General features: G+C 57.3%; 1 protein-coding gene across 1 annotated transcript in view; it reads right to left on the reverse strand.

Moving 5' to 3' along the window:
* Nucleotides 1-6,801: 6,801 nt before the first annotated feature.
* Nucleotides 6,802-27,785, reverse strand: part of PTCHD1 (patched domain containing 1) — a 31,242-nt gene continuing 10,258 nt past the window's right edge. The window contains exons 2-3 of the mRNA XM_029079769.2: nucleotides 13,362-14,022; nucleotides 6,802-8,661 (exon numbers count right to left, since the gene is read on the reverse strand). Of these exons, the coding sequence (XP_028935602.1) occupies nucleotides 7,007-8,661; nucleotides 13,362-14,022 (2,316 nt within the window). The 3' untranslated portion in view covers nucleotides 6,802-7,006. The remainder of the gene's footprint in view (nucleotides 8,662-13,361; nucleotides 14,023-27,785) is intronic.

Genomic DNA, 27,785 nt, shown 5'->3' on the forward strand with positions numbered 1-27,785 from the left:
GGGGGGAATGCGGTAGACCGCAAGGCAGACATTCTCAGGTTCCTTCCATGCTGCTGAATGACACAGACGCAATGGAGATGTTGGAGACAGAGGGAGCCCAGTTCTTTCCCCGTCCCCGGGGGGAGCAGACCGTCGTCGGAGAGGCAAGGATTTCCAGCTGGCCGGCTCAGCGCCAGCTACGTGTGCCGACCCTTTTGACCATTTTGGATACGCGGCGGCCACTCCTTCGAGGTGGAATTTTCCCCGCTTCTAGATTTCCCCCGTTGCTCCGTGCTCGGTGTCAGGCCGCCTCGCTCGACTGTACGCTTCTCGAGAGAGGGGATAGGGCCTACTAAATCTATTGTATTCTCCGAGGACAGAGTACGGCGCTCAAAATATCCACTTGGTGGATAGATCGATGGGTTGGTTAAAGGGGAAGAGCGGGGTGAAGGATTCAAGGCCGGTGAACCTCGCCCAGGGAAATATTCGGCTACTACGTCTCCCCGCGCTCTCCGGACTTGTCGCCCAGGGCACCGCCAGTCGGTCTCATTGATTGAGCGCTTACTGTGCACGGAGCATTGCGCTAAGCGCCTGGGCCGGTCCGATCTAGTATTATAACAGACCCGTTCCTTGCCCGCAGCGAGCTTACGGTCTAGAGTCTGCTTGATCACTAACCTGGATTAAGATCTAGGGTGGCCCTCGCTTCCGCCGCTCTATTTTAGAGGTTGCCCTAGGGTCTGGGGGAGAGTCGGTTCATCGATCCATCAGTGGTATCGATCGAGCACCTGCTGTGTGCAGAGCGCTGTACTAGGCGCTCGGTCTGTGAGCACTGAGGCTTCTCTGAAGTCTCCCGACGGCCCAGGTTTTCCCTCAGCCGATTCCCTCACAGCTTTCCAGTCCTAACGTCCGCGGCCTAGCGGATAGAGCCCGATCCTGCCAGTCGGAAGGACCTGGGTTCTAATCCCCTTGTCTGCTCTGTGACGGTGGGCAAGTCACTTGGATTCTCTGGGCCTCCGTTCCCTCACCTGTAAAATGAAGAGTAAGACCGTGAGCTCCACGTGGGACAGGGACTGTGTCCAGGCTGTTCAACTTGTATCTACCCCAGGGCTTAGTACAGTGTCCGGCGCAAAGTAAGCGCCTAACAAATAGCCTAAAAAACCCAAAACGTCCCTATCACATTGAGATCCTGATTTGCCAGTGGTACTTTTCCCTTTCCACGCAGGCATCATTCCCGGATGCCAAAGGAACCCTGGAGTCGGCAGCAGAGATGGGAGAGGAGAATTAGGGCAGACGGCTCTGGTTCTGGGCTTCCGCCGGGAACCCAGGAGATCTCGGTCTTGTCGTCTCCCAGCTTGGCTCAGAGTGACAGTAAACCGTTCCCGTCAAGTCCCGCGGGGCTTCCACCGTGTGCTGGTTCAGGGGTACTGATTGGTCATTTTTATCATTATTATTATTAATGATAATAGCGTTCGTTACACGCTTACTCTGTGCCAGGCACTGTCCTCAACACCGGAGTAGATACAAGATAATGATTTTGGACACAGTTCCTGGCCCCACGTAGGGCTCAGTCTTCATCCCCGTTTTACAGATGAAGTGACTCGCCCAAGGTCACCCAGCCGACGCGCGGCAGAGCCGGGATTAGAACCCAGATCCCCGACTCCCAGGCCCGGGCTCTTTCCACTAGGCCACACGGCTTCTTCTGATAGCACGGTTCACCGGTTTCATTTTCACCTACCTGTCCCGCTCCTGCTATTTGCACAACATCCCTATGTGCCCGGCTTCCCTCTCGGAGCGTAAATTCCCCAAGGGCGGACAGTGTCATCCTTACTTCTGTGGGGATTTTTTAATGGCATTTGTTGAACACTTACTAGGTGCCAGGTACTGTACTAAGCGTTGGGGTGAATATAAGCAAATCAGGATGGACACGGCCCCTGTCCCCCATGAGCCTCACAGTCTGAATGCCTGTGAGGTAACTGAGGCACGACGAAGTGAAGTGACTCACCCGGCAGACAAGTGGCGGAGGCGGAATTAGAACCCAGGTCCTTCCGACCCCCAGGACCGGGCTCTATCCACTAGACCGTGCTGCTTTCCTCTTTCACGTGCCTAGTGCGCTGTCTTGGATTCACGAGGGGCCCTACCTACTATGTATCAGTAAATTGATCTGACTGCACACTTTCCAAAACAAAAGCCGGAATCTAACCGACCCCAAATGGGGATCATGAAATCGAGGCTTTAGCGTTGCTCATTCTCCTTTAAGGCGGGCTGGGAATTATCTGCGAGACTGTGAAGTTGGTGGAGTGTCCAGCCACTAAGGAGATGTCTAGATCGCACTCTCCCAAACGCTTAGCAGGGCGCCGTGCACACGGTGAGCGCTCAATCAAAACGACTGAATGAAATAATTTCCCGGCTGCTGCATCCGTGAGCCTTAACTTCCACCCGACTCATTTTGCTCCCATTCACCAGCACGAAGGATCGCCTTATTAATTATAATGATAATGATAATGACTGTGGTGTTTTTTAAGGGATTACGACCTGCCACGCACCACCCCGAGCTTTGGCATAGATCTGAGATTAGACTCAGTCCTTGTCCCTCATGGGACTCACAGCCTTAAGAGGTCAGAGATGAACCTTCAAAGCAATACTCCCGATTCAGCTCACGGGGCCTTTAGGTTACGAAAACGCCGATCGTCCGACGGTAATTCCCGCTCGCCGAAGACCGGAGCAAATGCTTGGGAGAGCGGGACGGAGTTAGACCCCTGTCCTCAAGGAGCTTGCGTCTGGTGGAGTAACCGAGCCGAAAACGGCCGCGTTAAGATTACAGGGAATCATCGTCCTCGGCCCGTGTCACGGGAGAGGCACGGCGCCGACGTCCGCGTCTGTAATTGATTTCTCTTAACGTCCGTCTCCCCCCCTAGACTGCCAGCCCGTTGGGGGCAGGGAACGCGTCCGTCTGCTGTTCTGTTGGACTCTCCCAAGTGCTCAGTACAGTGCTCTGCACACGCAAGCGCTCGATAAGTACCACTGAAGGAACGAATGGATACCGACAGGCACATCCGGAACCTTCAGTTGAAAGTTGTAGCAATGCCCGGTTTGGAAATCAGCACGGAAAACGGCCGCCGCGTGAGGCTGCCCGGATTTGAACTCGCGGAGAGGACCGCGAGCTGAGGGGCTGAGAGAAGGTCTCTCGTGGGGAGGAAAGTTTCGAGCTGAAAAATCTGGGGAGTTTTCCCCCGACTCCTCTCCAGATTTACGGTAGACTTAAATTTTCAGAAAGAAAACACGAAATGCTATCTCCCGAAGCTTTTCCCTCTCTCTTAAGACCCTGAAATGATCTCTTTCTCGTCCCGCTCGACTTTTTGGCAAGCGAAAACCCTTGAAATAAACCGCTTAGATTTGCATGGCTGGATTTAAGGGGCGTTTTTGAAACCGTCCTAAGGAGACCGAGTCAAGGGAATCTACGGACTCACTCCCTTCTTACAGACCCACGAATATCCAGGGAGATTTTCTCTCTCCGTCTCTCTCTGTGTCTCTATCTCCCTCTCTCTCCGTCTCCTGAGCCCCGCGGAGGACCCAGTCCTGAAGCCTAAAAATCAAACTCCACGGGTCTCGGTTTTTAAAAGAAACACTGGTAAGCGGTACTCAATCCCCTTCATTTTTTTCTGAGCGGAATCTCCCAAGTCACGGGGGATGTCAAGACAGCACGCACGCGTTGAGGAAAGTGATCCGTCACCCAACGGAAAGCCGCCATACGTCATCTTCGCGGACCGGTTCGAATGATTAGACCTCCCGTGAAACCCGTCGCGTTAGTTAACGTCCCGTCGGTTCGCGGGGTCCTTCGGCCCGTCGCTCTCTGTTGCCGCCGTGAAATGGATCGCCGACGTACTGTTCGGACGGTGATTCGGCACCGTTAGATCGCCCGAGTGAAAGCGGTCCCCTCGTCGGCCGTGTTTTCTGAAGGGTGGCTCCCTTGGGGCGGACCCCTCGGAGAGGGGATTTGGCTCGCTTCTACTCTGTCACCTCACCCGCTTCTGAGGACCCGACTTCGGATCGCCTGGTCTCGTTCTTTAGCGGAGAAGCTGTGTGGCCAAGCGGATAGGGGATGGGCCTGGGAATCTGAAGGACCTGGGTTCTAATCCCCGCTCACCACTTGTCTTCTCTGTGATCTCGGGCAAGTCACCCGCCAAGCGCTTATTAAATACGACCGACTGAAATACGACTGAACGAACTTCTCTGGGCCTCGGCTTCCAGACGGGGGATTAAGACCGTGAGCTCCACGTGGGACGCGAACCGCGTCCAACCTGATTAACTCGTAACTCCCCCAGCGCTCAGGACGTAGTCAGCACTTAACGGATCCCATTAACCAACGATCTCTTGGGATCCGTACATTCGTTCGCTCAGCCGCATCCACTGAGCGCTTACCGTGTGCAGAGCACTGTACTGCGGTGGATCGACGGAGGGACTCCTGCTCGGCTGGCCGACAGACGAGTTTGAAGCGGGGGGCCGACTTATTCTGGCTCTATCTACGTCGGAGAATCGCGTTTGGCCGAACTGTACTTTCCGAGCGCTAACGCAGTGCTCTGCGCACAGTGAGCGCTCAGTGAATACGGCTGAATGAATGAATTTTGCCGACAGGGCGAAGGGCTCTTGGACAGACTTTGATGGGTGCCTGTTGTCGGGGTTCAACCGTTTGGGGAAAACTCTTTGGGAGTCATCCTGACTACATAAGTACGGGGTGACCTATGGAAAGGACAAGGGAACGGGGAGCCAGGAGACCTGGCTTCTCATCCCAGCTCCGCCACTGACCTACTGCGTGACCTTGGCCAAGTCACTTAACCTCTCCGAGCCTCAGGTCCCTCATCTGCAAGATGGGGGAGAAGAGGCCGGCACTCCCCAGATCTTACACTCCGGACCCCACGCGGCCTAGGGTTATCGGGGTCCGCCCCAGGGCTTAGCGCTCAGAGGAAGGGCTTAATGCGTAACGGAACATCGTCGTGGGGTTCACGGTAACGATACAGAATGACCGATACTATCGTGGCGATTTCCACCGAGCAGCCGCTGCCAGCCATCCTAGGAAACCTCGCGGAGGGGGCGTGCTAGGGGCAGTTGGCCTCCGCCGGCATCTACTCGCCTCCCTCTCCGTCCCCGGGGCCGGGAAGATGACGTTCGGTTGACGTTTGCCGGGAGACGCTTACCGGCGCGGTCGCGGACGGAGGGGCCGCGGGGGAGGTAAATCGGGACATTCGACCCCGGCGGTTCCTCGGCTCCTCACTCGTCGCCTCCGGGACCGGGGAGACGAGAGCGGGGGAGCGAGACCCGCGCGGTCCCGGGGGTCCGGTCGTCTCGGCGGTCGGCGGTTCCGACTCGGGCCGACACCAGAATCCCGCAGCCCCCATTGCCGCGTGAAACCTGAGATCCTCGCCAAACTGCAGAATTTGGGGTTAGGAGATGAACCGCGAGACGGGGGAGGCCGAAGACGGTCGGGGACGGGGCCGGGAGCCCGAACGAGGCGGGGCCCCGGGGACGTTCCGATTCGCGCGGGCGGTTCTTTTCGATCGACCATCGGTGGTTTCTATCGAGCGCTCGGCGGGTGCGGGGCGCCGCGCCGAGCGCCCGGGAGAGTACCGTAAGACAGAGTGTGGGCGGACACGTTTTCTCGGGGGCGACTCCTCCCCGTCCTCCCCTCGGCCCGCCCCGGCTGGGCCTCGGGAGGGTTCGCTCGCGTGCCAAACCTCCCTCGTCTCCTCGCCCCGTCCCCCACCTCCCTCCCCGCCCTCGCCGGGCGAAGCGGGTCTCCCCCCGACATCCCCCTCACGGCGTCACCCTGACGCCTCGTCTGTCGGTGGCCCCGGGGCTCCCCCGAGCTCCTTTCGGGCCCGAACGCCTTTCGCCTCTCCCACCGGACCGGAGCGTCCTCTCTCCGTGAGGCCGTCTGGACCGAGGGAGGGGGCCGTGGGGGTCCCCCTTTTCGCCGGCGCCCTCATTTCGGGGGGTTCCTCCCGGCTCGGTCGCTCCGGCCGGGGAGCGGGGAGAGGCTTCCCGACGGCGGCTCGGCGGGTCGGGGGGGGATCAGTGGGGCGGAGCGGGTCATTCCAAGCGGTGGGGCCCGGCTTCCCCTCGGCTAGAACCCGGTGAGCGAGCTCCCCGTTAACGCTCGGGACGACAACCGGCACGACCCCGTCGGCCGTCCGCGCGCACGTCCACGCCTACGCATCCGTCCGTATCCCGCCCCGGACACGCGGGGTGCTCCGAAGCTGTCTTTGGTGGGAGAGGTACATTCTACCGAGAGTCCGGCAGGCCGTCCCGCCGGCTCTGTTTTCTCTCTGAGAGGACGGCGGCCGACGGAGACGGTCGCGGCGGAGGGCGCGGGGCCGGGACACCGAGCCGCGGACGGCGCGGAGAGGGAACGACCTCTCCGGAGACGGAACCCACTCCCTCCCGCCCCTGGACACCGGGCCTCCCCTCCGCCCCCCGCCCCCGACCTCCGTGGAACTCTGAGTCCGCGAACGATTTCTCAACCGACAGAGTGACGGCGTCTAGGGGACCAGATCGCGCGAGCCGATCACCGAGCCGATGCTTGCATAAATTTTCCTTTGGAAAAAACAAAACAAAACATACGTACAAAGTTAGATGCGATGGCTAAGACCCAGAACGGCCGATCCACTGCCTCGGATTATTGCTCTGCGGGAAGGGAGCGCGGGTCCGGCGTCGGGACGGACGCCCGGGGCCGCCCCGGCCGCCCCTCCCCGCCCCGGGACCGGAGAGGGCCTACGCCCCGGGGGGTCGGCCGGCAGCCCCCGCCCGCCCGTCCGCCCCGGCCCCGCCCGGCCCCGGCCCGCCGTGCCCCTCGGTTTCGGAGGATTTCAAGGAACGGACAACACACCGTGCTCGACCGTCCCTCTCCGCGGTCTCCGGTTATCCCCCGGGGCTCGGCTCTCGCTTCGCAAATTAAAGGGCGAAGCCTCCTCGCCGCCGTCTCCTCCCTCCGCCGTAAGACCTAAGGGTGAAAGGGCCACGGCCGCCCGCCGGGTCAGACCGTGGTGATCTGGTCCACCACCCGGGTGCCGGCCATGTCGACCATCTCGACGGACTCGATCTCCTCCCCGTGGTCCGGGTTCTTCTTGTCTTTCCTCTTCTTCTTGGAGGGAGGCACGAACGTCAGGATCACGGGTAGGATGGCGAAGCAGTGAAAGAAGGTGACGAGGGCTATCAAAAACAAGCACCTGAACAGTGTACGGGTCAGATTAGAAGGCACAGCTGCGAGAGGGATGAGACCGACGAGATAGCAGAGGTAGCTTTGGAAAATGGCTACCCCGTGCTCTTCCAGGGCGTTCTTGACCCACTTGGTCCTCGTGAAGTCCCGGCCCAGGACGAACGTGGACAGGAGCGGGGCGCAGTTGTCGACGGTGTAGTTGATGCCGTAGATCAAGCAGAGCACGGAGACGCAGTCCAGCTCCACCTTCCACAGCGTCATGAAGCCGACGACCCCGAACTCGACCGAGACGACGGCCAGCGCCAGCCAGACGTTGATGAGCGCGTCGGCCACCAGGAAGGCGGAGAAGAAGAGCAGGAACAGGGCGCTGACGCAGGCGTTCTGGAGCGGGGCCCCCAGGGAGGAGGCGTAGCGGTCCAGGTACACGAAGGAGGGGTTGAACACGATGAACTTGACCCTGGACGTGACCGACAGCCTCCTCAGGGTCTCCAGCAGGCGGTAGAGCTCCTCGCGGTTGGTCTCCGAGGTCTTGGCCACCAGGAACATCCGGGAGGCCACCACGTCCACCTCGTCGTCGGCCTTCTTGGAGAAGATGATGTCCTCGGAGAAGTGGGCGAAGCGCGGGGCCTTGAGGAAGGAGTTGCGCAGCGTGTCGGTGAAGTTCTTCTTGGGCAGGCCCGTGGACACGTTCAGCTTCCGCAGGTAGTTCAGGTAGCTCTCGAACCAGGAGATGCGCACGAAGCCCTTGGTGTACTCCAGCACGTTCTCCTGCACGCTGGCGTTCCAGTACTCGATGGACTCGTAGACGTAGAAGCCGATGACCGGGCTGTAGTCGCTGAAGTACTTCTGCTGGGCGCCGGTGTACTCGGTGGTGCGGGTCGCCGTGGCCACGACGTTCCGGACGTCGGACCCCTCGCTGACCTGCAGGTAGCCCATTAAGGCGAAGGAGATATAGATCAGGTAAAAGAGGACTACGAAAGGCTTGACGTACGTGTTGGTGATCCAGTCCGAGTAGTAGCGGCGGAGGAGGCACCCCAGCAGCTGGCTCCGCCGAGCCCCCGCCTCCTCGGCCTCGGCCGCGGCCTCGCCCAGCCGGGCCGTCATCAGGAACCGGTACCAGGGGGGCTTCTGCCGCAGGACGTCCGGCTTGGGCACCTTCCGGCAGAAGACGCCGTGCTGGTGGTTGCTCTCCATGTAGCCGGTGAACACCAGGCTGGAGCCGTAGAAGGAGAGGACGTAGAGGTAGTTGAAGAAGATGGCGATACAGGAAGTGCAGCAGAACATGCGGGCGGCCTCGATGTTGGTGAAGGGGCTGGCGCCGATGCCGAAGGTGACCAGGTACATGGCGGTGGTGAGGGAGTAGGAGAGCATGGAGTCGGCGTAGACCGCCGCCGTCCTCTCTTTCACGTGCTGGTCTTCTCGCGTCTTCCTCCAGGAGGACAGCATCTCGAAGGTCCCGTACAGGCCGTGACCTGGTGGCGAGAATCGGGAGGGTGCTCGATGAGCGCTCGCCGCGTGCCCGGCGCCGCGCGGCCCGGCCCCGGGGGAGGGGGCCGGGGCCCGGGGGGCCGGGGGACCCAGAGCTTCGCCGCTCGGGGCCTCGGTTCCCTCATCCGGGAAACGGGGACGAGGGGCCCTGAGCCCCACGTGGGACGGGGACCGGGCCCGGCCCCGTTTGCTCGTCTCCGCCCCGGCGCTCGGTACCGGGCCCCCCCGTCGCTGACGGCATCATCATCATCGCCGCGCCCGCGGGCGGATACACCTTCTCCGCGGGTTGGACCCGGTCCCCGTCCCCATTTTACGGACGTGGCGACCGAGGAAGCGAAGTGACTCGCCCGAGGTCACCCGGCAGACGGGCGGCGGGGCCGGGATCGGAACCCAGGTCCTCGGACTCCCAGGCCCGGGCTCTCTCCCCTAGGCCAGGCTGCTTCCCGGCTTTCCGGCGGAAAGGTTCGGCGGCCGGGGGTCGGAGTCGGGGGAGGGAACGGGGCGATCGGCGGGCACCCCCATTTTCTGGGGATGAAACCGAGGCTCAGAGCGTCCGGCGGCGGAGCGAGGTCTACAACGGGGTATTTATCGTGCACCTACCGAGGAGACCGTGGGCCCCGCACGGGACAGGGGACCGTGCCCGACCCCGGTTGCTTGTCTCCACCCCAGCGCGGAGAACGGCGCCCGGCACGTGGCAGACGCTTAACAAATACCGGAATTATCACTTTTTTAACGTCTCCGTCTCCTCTCTGGGACTCGCCGAACGATCGCTACCGTATCGGAGAAGAAGCCGAGAAAGCGACCCGTTCGCTGGGGTTAACCCAAGCCTTTCTTCAGAGTCACACAGATGTACCTTGGTGTTGCCAAGCACTGGGAGACACAAACCGACTCTTTTAGAGAGTGACATCTTTATCCTGAGGTAGCGTATTCTCTCTCCGAATGATACGACTGGAATTTTTCATGCACCTCGTTCACATTAGTGCCCAGAACTGTGTGGTGTACATAGCGACCGTGAGACACTGTACCGATAACAGTAATGGTGACTGTGGTATTTGTTCAACGCTTACTAGGTGCCGGGCACTGTACTAAATGCTTATCGCCGAGATCCGCCCTTTCCTCTCCACCCAAACGGCTACCTTACCGCTACGGCCTCTCGTCATATCCCGGCTAGACTACCGGGTCGGCCTTCTCTCTGATCTCCCTTGCTCCTCCCTCGCCCCGCTCCGGTCTATTCTTCACTCCGCCGCCCGGCTCATCTTCCCGCAGAAGCGCTCTGGGCGTGTCACTCCCCTTCTTAGAAACCTCCAGTGCTTGCCTATCGACCTCCGCACGAAACAGAAACTCCTCGCTCTAGGCTTCGAGGCCGTCCGTCACCTCGCCCCTTCCTACCTCTCCTGCCTTCTCTCTTTCCACCGCTCGCCCCGCAGGCTCCGCCCCTCCGCCGCCCGCCTCCTCGCCATCCCCCGGTCTCGCCCGTCCCGCCGTCGACCCCCGGGCCGCGTCCTCCCGCGGTCCCGGAAGGCCCTCCCTCCTCACCTCAGACAATCTAATTCTCTTCCCCTCTTCAAATCCCTACTTAAAGCTCACGTCCTCCGAGAGGCCTTCCCAGACTGAGCTCCCCCCTTTTGTCCCTCTGTTCCCTCTCCCCCCCCTTCACCTCTCCGCAGCTAAACCCTCTTCTCCCCCCTTTCCCTCTCCTCCTCCCCCTCTCCCGTCCCACCCCCTCGGCACCGTACTCGCCCGCCCGACCGTATAAATCTTCATCACTCTATTTATTTTGTTTAATGAGATGTACGTCACCCCGATTCTATTTATTTGCCATCGTTTCTATGAGCTGTTCTTCCTCTCGACTCTGTTTATCGCCATCGTTCTCGTCTGCCCGTCTCCCCCGATTAGACCGTGCGCCCGTCGGAGGGCAGGGACCGTGTCTATCTCTTGCCGATCTGTCCATTCCAATCGCTTAGTACAGTGCTCTGCACGTAGTAAGCGCTCAATAAATACTACTGAATGAATGAACGGTGGGGTGGAAACAATCAGATTCGGTCGGACACAGTCCCTGTCCCGCACGGGGCTCCTGGACCTCATCCCCGTTTTCCAGGTGAGGGAACCGAGGCCCGGAGAAGTGAGGCCATTTGCCCAAGGTCACACAGCAGACGAGTGGCGGACTCGTATCTACCCCGGCAGTCAGCGGGCTGCCGATGAAGCATCGCGAGCGCTTGATCGATACCTGTTCCCAACCCAGCGTCGGCTATTTCATCGAAAGCCCCGAATCCCGACGTTAAATAAAGCAGAAAGGGACGTTCGGTGACATCCCGTCCTTCGTCATGTCTGAAACGGTCACGTTCTGGTCTCGGTAAGGGAAAGCATCAAGCCCGCTTTCACGGTGTTCTCGGCGAAGAGGGTTTGACCTTTTCAAAAAAGGAATGGGTTTTCTGCCGATAGAGGGAAGGAGAGACGGATTAACTTTCCGGGCCTTCAGGTGGCCGAGATAGGCATGAAAACCTTAACCCGAGCGAACGCTCTTAACCAGGTCGTGGTGGACGACTTTCTGGGTGCTTCTGTGGACAGGATATCAAACTACGGCCTCGGTACCGAGGCCTCCGACAGAGCAGTTAAGGGATCGGAACCGCGATGGATTTTGCAGCCGTTCGGAGACGCCGTCCGGAGGGAATTGGCTTAGATTGAAAAATGACGTAAGGGGATTAAACTGAAAAATGACGTCAGGTCTGATTTCTTCTCCTCTTCTCGTCATCACATTTGATAACGGGGTTGTCCGATGCCATCGACTCCCGGTCGCTGTCGAGAAGATATAGATATGATAATATCGCTCCGGGCTCGGTTGCCGTAGAGGTGGAACGAGACGTTTGGCGCACAGGGTTTCCAAGCAGAGCGACTTGGGGTTTTTGAAGAGCCGAGACTCAAGTCGATCGTGCCCGAAGACTCCTAACTGTCTGCTTCTGGAAGCTTCCGGACAGCCCGTTACAGGCAGGGAACGTTGCCTGCCCATTCTGTTGTACTGTCTCTCCCGGGCGCTTAGCACAGTGCTCGGCACGCAGTAAGCGCTCAGTAAATGCCGTCGCTTAAGTGGCTGGGCATGCCGCTGATATCTCCCTAGTGCTTCGTGCCACACAGTCATTCACTCATGCCGTTCGAGTGCTTACTGTGTGCAGAGTCAGAAGGGCCTGGGTTCTAATCCCAGCTCTGTCACTTCTCTGCTGTGTGACCTTGGGCGAGTCACGTCCCTCCTCTGTGCCTCAGTTACTTCGGGTGGAAAAGGGGGATTGAGACTGTGAGCCCCGTGCGGGACGGGGATCGGGTCCAACCGGATTAACTTGTTTCTACCCCAGTGCTTCGAACAGTGCTTAGCAAGAGGCCTTCCCTGACCGAGCCCCCCTTTCTTCTTCTCCCACTTCCTTCTGCGTCACCCTGACTTGCTCCCTTTCTTCATCGCCCCTCCCCGCTTACGTCCATAGCTGTCGTTTATTTATTTCCGGCAGTGTCTGTCTCCCCCCCCCCCCCCCCCCCCGTCTAGACAGTAAGCTCGTGCGGGCAGGGAAAGTGCCTGTTTATTGTACCGTCCTCTCCTAAGCGCTTATTACAGTGCCCTGCACACAGTAAGCACTCAATAAATACGCCCGAATGAATGAACATAACAAGCGCTTAACAGATACCGTAATAATAATTATTAATACGAATGAACATAGCAAGCCCTTAACAAGCGCTGTTACCATTATGATAAACGAATGAATGAACGCAGCAAGTGCTTGAATCAGCACGATGTGGTGGAGAGACCCCGGGCCTGGGAGTCCGAAGGTCGTGGGTTCTAATCCCAGCTCCAGCGCTTGTCTGCTGTGTGACCTGGGGCAAGTCACTTAACTTCTCTGGGCCTCAGACATCTCATGTGTAAAAAATGGAGATTAAGAGGGCGAGCCCAGTGTGGGACAGGGACCGTGTCTAACTTCCATTTATTCATTCGATCGTATCTACTGAGCGCTTTCTGCGTGCAGAGCACTCTACTGAGCGCTTGGATTGTACGGTTCGGCAACAGATAGAGACGATCCCTGCCCGGCGACGGGCACGCGGTCTAAAAGGAGGAGACAGACGGCAAAGCGAAACGAGGAGTCAGCCATCGGTACCATCAAAATAGATAGATAGAGTCACAGATATGTACACCTCATTAATAAAATAGAGCAATAAACAATATATACAAATATAGACGAGGGCCGTGGGGAGGGGAAGGGGGTAGAGCGGAGGGAGGGAGTCGGGGCGATGGGGAGGGGAGGAGGGGCGGAGGAAAAGGGAGAGCTCGATCTGGGAAGGCCTCCTGGAGGAGGTGAGCTCTCAGGAGGGCCTGGAAAGGGGGAATAGAGTTAGTTCGGCGGATGCGAGGAGGGAGGGCGTTCCAGGTCAGCGGTAGGACGTGATTCTACCCTGATCACTGTCATCGATACGAACGAACCAACGCACCCCGCAAGGGCTAAACAGACACCGTGATTATCATTACGACCGACCGACCGAACGGACACGGCAGGCGCTTAAGAGGTACCGTGATTCTCCTTCGGGTTACGGGGGCGCGGGCGGCGGGGGCCGAAGGGGGGTGGCCGGTTGGCTCCTTTCTCTCCAAGCCGCCGCCCTCCCGCCCCGCCCGCCCCCCGCCCGCCAGCGGGGAGGAGACGGCCGTTACCTAGCATGAGGAAGGGGACGCCCACGAAGGTGGAGTTGTACTTCCCGCCGGTCAGGTTGACGATCCCGGCGGCGGTCAGGGCGGCCAGGCCCACGGTGAGCAGACCCAGGAGCCCGAGCCAAGGCTTGCTGCGCACGCAGTCCTGCATGGAGCAGCAGAGGACCGCCGCCCCGGCCACCAGGACCAGGCCGGTGACCAGGTAGCGCTCGGCCACCCGGCTGGTCTCCTGGAAGTCTTCCCTCAGGGAGGCCGAGGTGTACGGGTAGAGCCGGACCTTGCGGTGGGCCTTCTGGAAGAGGCGGACCGTGTCGCAGAAGCTGGCCTCCCACAGCTCGGCCACCAGGTCGTTGAGGGAGTTGAGGGCCTGCAGGTAGTAGGTCAGCTGGACGGCCTCGGCCGACCGCACCCGATCCTTGCTGTGCACCGTGACGCCCCCCAGCTGGTGGCCGTTGTACACCTCCCGCCCGTCCTTGAGGTGCGTGATGGGGTAGGTGATGGCGAAGTTGGTCCGGTTGGAGGCCCGGGCCGCCTGGAGCTCCTCCAGCACGTGCACCAGGTCGTCCACCACGCAGGTCTTGTCGTTATTCAGGACGCATATGTGGGCGAAGGTGTAGTTGAAGCCCGGGCGCTGCACCTGGATCCTGGTCACGGCCGAGTGCAGCTGGAGGGGAGAGAGGTCAGCCCGTTATTAGCGGCGGCGGGCGAGGGCCGGGATCGAGGCCCTGCCCTTCTGGGGCGGCCCGAGCCCCCCGGCGCTCGCTCGGTCCTCCTTTCTGAGCGCTTACTGGGTGCAGAGGACCGTGCTCAGCGCGCGCGAGAGTGCAGTGTAACGACATCCCGGCTCCGCCACGTTCGTTCGTTCATTTCAGGCGCGTTTACTGAGCGCTTGCCACGCGCAGAGCGCTCTGTTAAGTCCTCCGAGGAGTACGTTAGGACGATGGACACGTTCCCCGCCCGAAACAAGCTCGCGGACTAGACGTGTCCGCTGCGTGACCTAGGGCGAGTCGCTTCACTTCTCCGGGCCTCGGTTCCCTCATCTGTAAAGCGGAGATTAAGACCGTGAGCCCCATTTGGGAAATGGACCGTGTCCAACTTGTGGCTTGTATCTACCCCGGTGCTTAGGACGGGGCTTGGCACGTAGTCAGCGCTTAACGGGTGCCATAAGAAACGAAACGAAATCTTTTAGGGCAGAGGCACCTTCAGGTCTTTCCATGTTAGACATGAAAAACGGGGAGGAAACTCAGCTCTGATGGTTTACAGAACCCTCTAGACTCTAAGCTCATTGTGGGCGGGGAACGTGTCTAAAACTCTGTTGTATTGTACTGTCCCAAGCGCTTAGTGCAGTGCTCGGCACCCAGTAAGTGCTCCATCAATGCGTTGGATTGATCGATTGACTGGGACATTCTTAGTCTCCCTGTGGAAAAGCCTTAGGGAATGATAATCTCTATTAATCTGACACTTTTATTCCTTCCAAGTGCCCTTTTTCTTTATTTAAAAAAAAGGCCTTGGTTAAGCGCTTACTATGTGCCATTCTAGGCGCTGTGGTAGATACAAGTTAATCAATTAGTCAAATGCCTTCACAATAGTTATTTCACAACATCCGCGTGAGCTAGGGAGAGGCAGGCGTTATCATCACCATTTTATAGCCGAGAGGTTAGGTGGCTTGTCCGGGGTCACGCAGCAGGCCAGTGGCAGAACATCTCCAGTGGTTGCCTGTCAACCTCGGCTCCAAACTAAAACTCCTCACTCTAGGCTTCGAGGCCGTCCGTCGCCTCCCCCCTTCCTACCTGTCCTCCCTTCTCTCTTTCCACCGCCCGCCCCGCACGCTCCGCCCCTCCGCCGCCCACCTCCTCGCCGTCCCCCGGTCTCGCCCGTCCCGCCGTCGACCCCCGGGCCGCGTCCTCCCGCGGTCCTGGATCGCCCTCCCTCCTCACCTCAGACAATCTAATTCTCTTCCCCTCTTCAAATCCCTGCTTAAAACTCACCGCCTCCGAGAGGCCTTCCCAGACTGAGCCCCCCCCCCCTTTTCCCTCTCCTCCCTCTACCTCTCCCCCGTCACCTCTCCGCAGCTAAACCCTCTTCTCCCCCCTTTCCCTCTCCTCCTCCCCTTCTCCCGTCCCACCCCCTCGGCACTGTACTCGTCCGCTCGACCGTATGTATCTTTAATCACCCTATTTATTTTGTTTTGTTTAATGAGATGTACATCACCCCGATTCTATTTAGTCGCCATCGTTTTTATGAGATGTTCTTCCCCTCGACTCTATTTATCGCCATCGTTCTCGTCTGCCCGTCTCCCCCGATTAGACCGTAAGCCCGTCAAATGGCAGGGACTGTCTCTATCTGTCGCCGACTTGTACGTTCCAAGCGCTTAGTACAGTGCTCTGCACATAGTAAGCGCTCAATAAATATTATTGAATGAACTGAGATTAGAACCCACGCCTCCCGACTCCCGTCCTGTGCTCTTTCCGCCATGTCCTAGCAGCGACGAAGAATAGCAGCTTTCACCAACCCTAGGTGACGTGGGATTTCGGCTCTGAGTCTTCCCCTCCCCACCCACCCCACCCTCCATTCCGGGGGTTACAGATCACCCCTCTTTTCCTGTTAAAACTCTGTATGATTTCAAAAATTGGACTGGATTTTTTTTCACGGTTTCCCCCCTCCTCTCCAAGTAAGCCCGGAAGAAGGCAATGGGAAACCACTTCCGCATTTTTACCGAGAAAACCCAGTGGACACGCATGCCCGGAGGAGGGAAAAATAGGATGTTCTGGAGAAAGGGGGTCCACGGAGTCGCTAAGAATCAGAAATGATTCGACGGCGATCGACCGACCAAGCAAGCAAGGAGGATATTTGTCGTAGAGGTTCGTTCACTCATTCGACCGTATTTATGGAGCGCCTATGGTACGCAGAGCACCGTACTGGGCGCTTGGGAGAGTCCAGTACAGCCCTAAGCAGACACGTTCCCCACCCATTCTCAGGTCTTTTCCGGGGCTGCCGGATGAGTGATCAGCCAAGCGACTTCTGTGACTTTCAGTTGAGAAAATGTATTTTGCTTCATTCTTCCTGTGATTTAAGATTAAGGGCTGAGTGGATTTGGATCCAAACTTTCAGAAGCCCAGCAGCCCAAGTCCGGAAATGGAGGTAGTTTTCCGGTAGAATTCCGGGTCCCTATTTCCTGTTAAAAACTCGGATTCCAAAAAATTGGGTTTGACTCTTCCTTGTCATTTTCACCCTCTCCAAGTAAGCAAGGAGGATACTTGTCATAGAAGCTTATAGCTCTAGTGAAGTCTCTTCGGGTGTTTCCCAGTTAGTCAGCCTGTCAATCAATCATATTTATTGAGCGCTTACTGTTCATTCGGTCGTATTTATTGAGCGCTTACTGTGTGCAGCGCACTGTACTAAGCGCTTGGGAGAGTACAATATAAACATCCCCTGCTCACAAGGAGCTTACGGTCTAGAGGACGAGCTCACACGGTGCAGAGCACTGTACTAAGCGCTTGGGAGAGTACAATATAAAAATAAACAGACACGTTTCCCTGCCCACGACGAGCGTACAGTCTCGAATTAGAGATCATCCAAGTGTCTTTTGTGATTTTCAGTTGTGCAAGCGTACTTCGTGTTGTTCTTATTACTCCAATCCTTGTCACGGCATCCCTCGCCGGCTACCCGCTGGGCACTCATTTCTTCTCGAGGAGCAACCGAGGAGCAGCGTCGTCTAGGGGATAGAGCACAGGCCTGGGAGTCAGAAGGTCCTGGGTTCTAATCCCGACTCCGTCCCTTGTCTCATGTGTGTGTCCTTGGGCAACTCACTTCACTTCTCTGTGCCTCGGTTCCCTCATCTGTAGAATGGGGATTAAGACCGTGAGCCCCACGTGGGACAGGGACTGTGTCCAGACCGATCGTCTTCTATCTACCCCAGCGCTTCGAACAGTGCTTGACACGTAGTTAGAGCTTAATGCATGCCACTCGTTATTATTATTATTATTATTATTATTATTGTTATTACTCCGGTTTTTATCACGGCAGCCCTTGCCAGCTAGCAGCTGGTCAATCAATTCTTCTTGATCTTCGTCGTTACGGAGCGTCCTCGCTTTCTTGGCCCCTCTCCCTCGGCTTCTCACGCCATCTTCTTAGAGGTGGCCGCTGGTTTCGAAAAGGGTTCTTCCGCCCCGGCGTCGCACTGCAAGGCGGAAGAAAGAAAGCCTTTGGTGTCCCCCAGTTTGAAATCCTGCACCTCTGGTCGTCTCCCAACGGCGGGGACTGGCTTTCCGTTTGAACAGCCGGAAGAAGATGGTCCCTCGCGGCCGCTGGGTTTCCCCGGTCGCGTGAGATGCGTCGGGTTGGATGGATTCTTCCCAGCGCGGTTCAGAAATTGTGATCGATCCCCCTCCGGCTTGCTGCGAACTGCCTCTGTGTCATCTCCCTCCCGCCCACTCTCTTTCCTCTCCTTTAAATAGCAGTTCGGTGCATCAGGACGCCCAAGTCGCAAGCCAGCAAATGTGCTCTGGATTCGTCTCTCGATCGCCGGAAGCCGGTCCTTCTCTAATAGGCGGGCGGGAATATCACGTCGTCTTCATCGTCGTGATAGCCGTAATCGTAACTGTGGTACCGGTTAAGCGGTTTCTCTGTGCCAAGCACCGTACTAGGGAATGGGGTAGAGACGAGGTAATGGGGTCTCACGCGGGGCTCGCAGTCCGAGTGGGAGGGAGGAGAGGGATCGAATCCCTCTTCTGCAGATGAGAGAACCGAGGCCCAGGGAAGTCAAGTGACCGGCCCGGGGTCACGCGGCAGGCGAGCGGCCGAGCCCCGGGATTGGAACCCAAGTCCTCTAAATCCGGTGCTTCTAGACGACACCCGATTTAACTTGCCGGAGAGTTGTCCGGAGAGTGCCTCTCTCCCTCTCGCCTTTCCCTCAACCCCTCCGCTCCCCAAGTCTCGGAGTCATGCCTGCTCACCTTAGTGACAGAAGCCAGGGAAGCAGCGCGGCCTAGCGGGTAGGGCCCGGGCCCGGGAGTCAGAAGGACCTGGGTTCTAATCCCGACTCCGCCACTCGTCTGCCGGGTGACCTTGGACAATCCACTTCACTTCTCTGGGCCTCAGTTCCCTCATCTGTAAAATGGGGATAAAGAGCGTGAGCCCCATGGTGGACAGGGACTGCGTCCAACCTGCGTCCAGTGCTTAGATCGGTGCTGGCCGCATGGCAGGCGCTTAACGAGTACCATAATTATTATTATCATCATCCTCCTGTCGAGTTCCATGGCTCTGAATCAGCGCTCCTGCTTGCAGGGACCTGACTGGGAAACACACCAGATCTCGGGGGGGGGGGGGCGGGACACGCTCTGTGACATCTCCGCATGTGATGTCATAACGTCACGCTGCGGGCCCGGCCCGTGATGTCACGAGGCACGAGGGTCAACGAGGCAGGACCTCAAGTCTCGACCCGAGGCTTCCAACGGCGGCTACCCCGGCCCTCGGCCCTGACCACCTCCCTTCTCCCTCTGGCTCCGACGGACCCGTCCTCCTCCTCGTCCCGGAATTCCCGGCTCCTCCCGATCCGGGGTGTATCGATCATGGGCGTGCGCTGGGGCGCCTTCATCGCCTTGGAGAGCACGGTCGATAAATCCAGCGCTTATCAAGTCGTCACTGTAGATTCGGGAGCCCGGGGCTTTCTCTCCCGAGTTATTTGATGGTTCCGCCGCGCACGGCCCGATTGAAACCGCTACGTGCGAAGTGTCCCCGCTGCGCGGATCATCTTCTCGAATCAGGGCTCTGCACACCTCTCTCCCCGTTCATAAACCTCCGTGGGTTTCCTGTTTTTCTCCTCATCGAGCGCTTGGCTTCAGGGCTCTTCATCAACTCTTTCCGTCCTATACGTGGGCCTCCTTCCCCTGCTACTCTCCAGCTGGCTTTCTTTGCTCCTCTCAAGCCGATCTTCCAGTTAAATAATAACAATAATGACAGTTATGATACTTGTTAAGTGCTTCCTGTGGGCCAAGCACTGTTCTAAGGGCTGGGGTAGATACCAGTTAATCAGGCTGGACGCCGTCCCCGACCCACCTGGGGCTCACGCTCCCGTCCCCGTTGTGCAGATGAGGTGACCGAGGCCCAGAGGAGCGACGTGACCTGCCCGAGGTCACGCAGCGGACACGTAGCGGAGCCGGGATTAGAACCCCGATCCTTCCGACGCCCAGGCCCGGGCTCTATCCACTAGCCACGCCGCTTCCGGTTTCAGGTCGATCCACCGATCGTATTTATTGAGCACATACTGTGCGCAGAGCACTGTACTAAGTGCCTGGGAGAGTGTAACATAGAGTTGGTAGATACATTCTCTGCCCACAGTAGAGTCTAGAAGGCTGCATTGGTTCTAATTCCATCCTCTCAGTCAATTTACTGAGCACGTACTACGTGCAGAGCACTGTACCAAGAGCTTGAGAAAGTCCAATTTAGTTGGTAGAGCCGTTCCCTGCCCAGGTGAGCTTCCAGTCTACGGTCCAGTTATAACTCACTCTTCACTCTCTCCCCTCCATCCTCTCAGTCGCCTAGTTTCAGCAGCTGGGAACTCCCTCTCCCCGTGCCCCATTTTCCGGCAGGCCACGGGTCTCTCCACGTTCGAAGCCCTTCTAAAATTCCACTTCCTCCAAGACGCCCTCCCCGATTCCCTCCCAACATCCCAAGTCACGTCGACCCAAGATCCACCCCTAGCATTTATACGCCATTTACCGATACCCTCTCTCAACGGCACGTGAGCATTTACACACGATCGACTTTTCACTTCCCTGGGCCTCAGTTGCCTCATCTGTAAAACGGGGATGAGACTGTGAGCCCCATGTGGGACGGGGGCTGTGCCCAACCCGACTGACAGTAAGCGCTTAACAAGTACCACGATGATCGCAGTCTGATCACTGGGTCTGATTCACCTGTACTTTCCCAAGCGCTTAGAACCGTGCTCCTCCGCACCCAGTAAGCGCTCAATAAATGCGATGGAGGGAACGGACTTGTAAAGAACGCTTTCGAATCGGTCTCGTCGCTTTCCATCCTTCTCGGGCCCTGCAGTGGAGTGCCGTCGTGGGAGAGATAAGTTCTCCGAAGCAACCGCTGAGTGAGTTCGGCTCTAATCTCCGGGCAGAGACGACAGGGTCTTGCGGGCTAGGAATTAAGTGCTTACCGAGTGTCAGTCGTCGTGCCCTGCTATCTCTCGATGGCTGTCACTCTGTCGACGCTATCTGTTGAGCGCTTACCGTGGGCAGAGCGCCGCGCGAAGCGGCTGGGAGAGGGCACTACGGCGGAGTCGGTAGACGCAATCCCCCGCCCGCGGTGAGCTTCCCGTCGAGGCGGGGAGACGGACGCTAGTGTAGATGAATGAATTACGAGGGAGAGACGGATCGAGTCAGACACGGCCCCTGTCCCACAAGGGCCTTCCCGTCCAAGAGGGATGGAGAGCAGGAATTTGATCCCCAGTTTACGGATGGGGAAACGGAGAGATTCGGGGACCTGCCCAAGGTCTCACACGCAGCACCCAGCGGGGTCCTGACTTACTGTCTTCTGCTCTGTCCACTAGTCCACACTGTCTCCCATCTCATTTCCGTGGGAAAGATCTAGCTCAATGAGAATCACTTGGAAAATGCTTTTTTTTTTTTTTGGCTTGCCTCTTCTCCTCAGTCCTGTGCGACAAAACAAATCGTAAACATGAAGTGTCGTGTTTTTCCATCGGCTCCAAGTCCAAATCTATATCGATTGCAAACGTTTGGCATCCTCGCTGAAATCTCTTATAGCCAAACTAGAATCCGGCGGGAACCGGCGGGACTTGGCGGGGCTAGTGACGTTTTCCGAGGCTCCCGAGAACTCCGAACGCCTCCCGCTACAAGACTGACCGATAAAAGGAAGCAGCGTGGCCTAGTGGAAAGAACACAGGCCTGGGAGTCGGAGGACCTGGGTTCGAATCCCGGCTCCAGCTCTTACCTGCCGTGTGACCTCGGGCCAGTCGCTCAACCTCTCTGGGCCCCGGTTTCCTCATCTGCAAAATGGGCATTTGATACCTATTCTTCCTCCTCCTTAGGCTACGAGCCCCCTGTGGGACTTGGTCATCTTACATCTTCTTCCCCAGCGCTTAGTACAGTGATTGGCACATAGTAAGCGCTTAACAGCTACCACGATGAGGTGAATCCTCTCCATAGCTACGTAATTCGAGCTTCTTTGAGCTTCTTTTACCAGAGGCCGTGTGGAAAGGACACAGAACTGGGATTCGGGAGACTCGGGTTCTTGTCTTGGCTGTGCCCCTGGCCTGCTGTGTGACCTTGGGCAAGTCCCCGAACCTTTCTAACGATAATAATAATGATAATAATCGTAACTGTGGTATTGGTTAAATGCTCACCATGTGCCAAGCACTGATCTAAGCGCTGGGGTGGATAGAAGGTAATCAGGTTGGACGCGGTCCCCGTTCCCCATAGGGCTCCCAGTCTTAATCCCCAATTTTTACAGATGAGGGAACTGAGGCACAGAGAAGTCAAATGGCTCACCCGAGGTCACACGGCAGATGCGAGGCGGAGCCAGGATTAGAACCCACATCCTCTGACTCCCAGGCCCGTACCCTTTCCGCTAGACCATGCTGCTTCCCTTTCGGTGCCTCGGTTTCCTGATCTGTCACGGACAAATAATCTATGCTTCTCCCTTATTAGATTGTGAGTCTTGGGGGAGACAGAGACTATCTGATTTGATGATCTCGCGTCTACCCCGGTATTGAGCACAGATCTTAGCACAGAGTCAGTGCTTCATAAATACTACAATTATTATTATCGTTGTCATATAATTTTTTTATAATTGTAACTGCGGCATCGATTAAGTGTTTACCGTGTGCCAGGCACCGTCCTAAGCCCTGGGCTAGATACAAGATAATTGGGTTGGACGCAGTCCCTGTCCCCCATACGGCTCGCAGACCTGATCTCCGTTTTCCAGATGAGGGAACCGAGGCCCAGAGAAGCGAAGCGACTTGCCCAGGGTCACACAGCAGACCAGTGGCAGAGCCGGGATGAGAACCCGGATCCTTTCGACTCCCAGGCCCGGGCTCTACCCACTAGGCCATCCGGCCATCCACCCCGCAGGACGAGTTTCGTTGACCCAGGGCTCCCGTACTCTCGGCCCCCGGTTGAGCCCAGGGGACTCTGGGGGCTCAGACGAAATCATTAGAGACCCACGAATTGCCAATCTGTTTACTGAGGGTCTCTCCGTCTCGCACCCGTCACGGTCTCTCGGACCAGAAACGACCACATGGATATCTGTTTGCTCAACAAGCTGTCAAGAGTCTGAAAGAGCTGTTCGATGTTGAGTAAATAATAGGCGTTTTCAAAACAAACGAGTATTTGTGACCGAATACATCTTTACTCAAAATGGCTGTTTTCCAAGATTGATATAAACAGAGCATTAAGCTGCGATGCTAAAAAATCTGGAAGGTTTTTCACCGTCGGGTTGCGAGTGGGATCGGTTTCCCCAGTAGAAGGCGAGAGCCATCCGAGATGCCTCCGGAACGGGAATCGGAGAGAAGGCCCTTCGGTCCTGTTGGTGGGCGTTTTACGGCGGGGACTGTGACTCCTAATCCTTGTAATAATGATAAGGATGGCATTTATTAAGCAGGCACCGTGTCTTGAGCACTGGACCGGGCCCAATCTAGTCAGATCACAAACGCGTCACGGGCAGGAAACGTCTCTGTTTACTGTTATACTGCGCTCTCCCAAGCGCTTAGTACGGTGTTCTGCGTTATCCTCGACTCTTCTCCGTCATTCGACCCGCATATCCAATCCGTCACTAAATCCCGTCAGTTCCACCCTCACCACATCGCTAAAATCCGCCCTTTCCTCTCCGTCCCAAGTGCTACCGTGCTAATCCCGTCACTTCTCCTACCCCCCGCGGCTGACCGTATCAGCCTCCTTGCCGACCTCCCTGCCTCTTGCCTCTCCCCCCTCCGGCCCCTACTTCGCTCTGCTTGCCCGGATCATTTTCCTACAGAAACGTCGGGGCCACGTTTCCCCGTTCCTCAAGAACCGCCAGTGGCTGCCCATCCACCTCTGCCTCATGCAGACGCTCCTCACCGTCGGCTTTAAAGCAGTCGATGGCCTCGCCCCCGCCTAGCTCCCCGCGCTACTCTCCTCCCGCAGCCCAGCCCGCACGCGTGGCTCCCCTAATGCCGACCTTCTCACTGTACTTCGAGCTCGTCTATCTCACTGCCGACTCCTCGCCCACGTCCCGCCTCTGGCCTGGAACCCCCTCCCTCTTCGTATCCGACAGACAACGACTCTCACCCGCTTCGAGGCCCGATTGAAGGCCCATCTCCTCCAAGAGGCCCTCCCCGACTAAGTCCCCCTTTCCTCTTTTCCCACTCCCTTCTGCGTCGCCCCGACTCGCTCCCTTTACTCATCCCCCTCCTCACAACACTAACGTCCATATCTGTCATTTATTGATTTATAGTAATGTCTCTCTCCCCCTCTGGACTGTAAGCTCGTTGTGGGCAGGGAACGTGTCTGTTTATCGTTACGTCGTCCTCTCCCAAGCGCTTAAGTGCAGTGCTCCGGACACGGTGAGCCCTCTAAAAATACGATTAAATGAATCAATGGATGAATAAGATCCTTTCTCCTGGCAAGAGAATCCCGCAGTGCCACGGGCTCACGCGCTACATCTGTTTCCCTGCCGACTGGGTTCTGAGAAAAGCCGCTTAGTTTCTGAGCTTTCAGCAGGCAGTTTGATACCCCTCCCCTTCTCGCGGATAGGAGGTACACGAATGTTAGCAGTCTGGGTTCCCCGGCCACTTACGCGGGAAGCAGCGTGGCCTAGCGGATAGAGCCGGGGGCCTGGGAGTCGGAAGGACCTGGGTTCTAATCTCGGCCCTGCCACCCTTCTGCCGCGTGACCTCGGGCAAATCGCTTCACTTCCCTGGGCCTCAGTTCCCTCGTCCGTAAAACGGGGATGAAGGCCGTGAGCCCTATGTGGGACAGGGACTGTGGCCGGCCGGATTAGCCTGTATCTACCCCGGCGCTTAGAACGGTGCCTGACACATAGTAAGCGGTTAACAAATACCATCGTCGTTATTAATATTATTATTCCTAACCACTGATCTCCTTGCGTCTGAATCGGCGTTTTTATCCAGTCCCGCTTTAGACGAGGGGGCGGGGGAGTCTCCCCCTTTCATTCATTCGATAGTATTTATTGAGCGCTCACTATGTGCAGAGCATTGCACTAAGCGCTTGGAATGAACAAGTCGGCAACAGATAGAGACGGTCCCCGCCGTCTGACGGGCTCACGGTCTGATCGGGGGGAGACGGTCAGACGAGAACAGTGGCGATAGAAGAGTCAAGCGGAAGAACATCTCGTAAAAACAACGGCAACTAAATAGAATCAAGTCTATTTGAGATGTCAGGCGATTGACAGGGTCCACCGAGTGCCGACTCTGTGCGGAGCACTGTACTGAGCTCTTGGGAGAATGAAGTAAAGTTAACAGACAAAGTGCCTGGCCTCAAACAGCTTCAAGTCGAGGGTGAGACTGGGGTGCCTAGGTCACGGTGCAACCGGTCTCTGACGTCACTAGTCATTTAGGGACGGACTGAGGTCTCATGCAGTTGTCCTTCAACGTTCTCTTCAGAGATTGGAGTATTCCTGCCGAATCTATGCCGAAATCGCCCTTCGCCTCTCCGGGTGCCTTTCTGAACTGCAAATGGAAATCGGCTTCGGCCAGCAGACGCGGAGCCCTACGCTTTGAAGCTGGCCGTAGCTCGCCGTCTCTTCGGACCAACTGTTCAATGACATCGATCACTGTGGTATCGGTTAAGCGCTTACTGCGTGCCAGGCGCCGAACTAAACGCTGGGGTGGAGACGAGCGAATCAGGTTGGACTCAGTCCCTGTCCCACGTGGGGCTCACACGCGAAGTCTCAATCCCCATTTTATAGATGAGGCTATGGAGGCGCAGAGAAGCAAAGCGACTTGCTCAAGGTCACACGGCAGACATACGGTGGAGTTGGGATTAGAACCCAGGTCCTAACAGCCGAGCACCACCTTCCCAAAGTATGGAATGATTTAGGGATTCGTGCCGGCTATCTGGGGGGATTGCGGTAGCTGTAGATTGAGAAAAGAAGGAAGAGAGGGAGTAGAGAAGGGAGGCTGTAGGTACCTGCCCGCTCAACAACAACAACAATACATGGAAACCTCAGCGTTGCCACCTGCAAACCTGGACGAGATCCTCGGATAGCCACTCCTGGATGAAAGGAAGCGCCGTTCCTTTCCCTCGACCGGCTTCCGTTTGGATTGCTCTACCGCAAATCTCTAAGCTTCGTTCCATCCTGAACCCGGACCGCAGCCCACCCGTTCTCCCGAAAGGCCGAGGCTCCCCTCCAGATCCCAGCTCACCCGTTCTCCCGGGACGCCGAGGCTCACCCGCGGACCGTAGCTCATCCGTTCTCCCGAAAGGCTGAGGCGCTCCCCCAGACCACCGCACCCCCGTTCTCCTCGGGCGCCGAGGCTCCCCCCCGGAGACCGGCTCTCCCGTTCCCGGGGAGCGCTGAGGTTGACACCCGGCTCTCCTAGATGGCAGGGCCCTGCGGGACAGACCCCTCCCGATATCGCACTCTCCCAACGCCCACCACCGTGGATCCGTGCAGCCTCATTTCCTCTGACCCCGCGGGACTCCGTATCCCAACACACCGGTAGCGCCGGACCCAACTTTCCGAAAAGCCGGGTCGCCTCCGAGGCCCGATCGGATCGCCGACGCCTACAGACTGACGGCGCGGGGCGTGCTCGCCTCTCTCTGGGTTAAGGCGGGGAGAGTTGGGACCCGATGGAGTGAGATTTTGCTTGATTTTGCTTCAACCCCGGGGAGCCAGAACGATGTGGGGAAAGAAGAATTCTCACCTGCCCCCTGACCTTGGCCTGTGAGCAGTAGCCGGGAGGCCCTTGGCAGGACAGCACCAACAGTGTGGCCTAGTGGATGGAGCAAGGACGCGGGTTCTAATTTTGGTCCTGCGTTCCGCTTTCGGCTCCTCCGCAAACCCGCTGTGTGAGCTTGGGCGGGTCACTTGGCTGCTCTGTGCCTCAGTTTGCTCAGCTGTAAAACGGGGATTCGATACCCATCCTCCCTCCTACCGAGACGGCGATCCCCACCTGGGATAGCGACTGGGCCATCCCTTCATTCGGTGGGATTTATCTTGCGCTCACTGTCCAACCTGACTGAGTTGTAGCTTCCTCAGTGCTTCGGAGAGTGGGTGGTATCTAGCAAGTGCTTTGTAAATAACATTAAAAAAGACAGACTTAGACAGCCGGGGACTTCTGCACTCAAATGAGGATGGTGTCACTTCTCGCATTTTAGTGGCTATAGAATCCAAAGGGTCATCTGTCTCCCACCTGCAGAGCGCTCCTGAAATCACATCTCCAGGAAGCCTTCCCTGATAACGATACTGATAATCATGGTATCTGCTAAGAGCTTACTGCGCGCCAGGCACCGTTCTAAAACACCGGGGTAGAACCGAGGTCATCAGGTTGTCCCACGTGGGGCTCCCAGGCTTAATCCCCCTTCTGCAGATGCGGCAACTGAGGCCCAGAGAAGCGAAGTGGCTTGCCTGAAGTCCCACAGCGGACGGGTGGCGGAGCCGAGATCAGAACCCGTGTCCTCTGACTCCCAAGCCCGTGTTCTTTCCCACGCTGCCTCTCCCCCCGCAACAAAAAATAAAAATTCCTCTTGCCCGAACAGGGACGTGAACCCTGAGGTCTGATGCTCTACCCACTGACCTATCTGGGGGCTCTCCTCTTAATCGCTCTCCTCTCCAAGCTTCTGACCTTCCGGTTACCACCTCCCGTAGCACTTTTGTACGTATCGACTTGCGCATGCTACTATTAGAACCCTGACTAATGGACGTGCACACTTCTTCCTCCTCTCGGCAAAAATCGTCTTCATTTTTTTCCTCCCCTGCTAGATTGTAAACCCTTTGAGGGGAGGGATCGTGCCTACCGACACTCCCTCTAGACCGTGAACTCATCGAGGACAGGAACGTGTCCACCAACTTTGTTATCCTGTACGCTCCCGAGTGCTCAGTACAGTGCTCTATACCCAATAAGCTCTCAGTGAATACGATCGGGTGATTGATAGTGCACTCTCCCAAGCATTTAGGGCAGTGTTCTGCATGAAGTGCTGAATAAATATTATCGATTAAGCCTAGAAACCACAGAGACTCAAATGAAGAGCAGCCCCCCCCCCATGTTTCGCACGAAAGACCTCAAACGTATGAACGCTAAGTAACGTAAGAAAGTCAAAGTGCACTGAATAAGCATTGTGGTGGTAAGCGCTTACTGTGTGCCAAGCACTGGACTAAGCACCGGGATAAGTAATAATAATAACGGTGGTACTTGTTAAGCATTTACTATGTGCCAAGCCCTGTTCTAAGCGCTGAGGTAGA

This window comes from Ornithorhynchus anatinus, chromosome 15 (assembly GCF_004115215.2).
Source record: "Ornithorhynchus anatinus isolate Pmale09 chromosome 15, mOrnAna1.pri.v4, whole genome shotgun sequence".
Lineage (NCBI taxonomy): Eukaryota > Metazoa > Chordata > Mammalia > Monotremata > Ornithorhynchidae > Ornithorhynchus > Ornithorhynchus anatinus.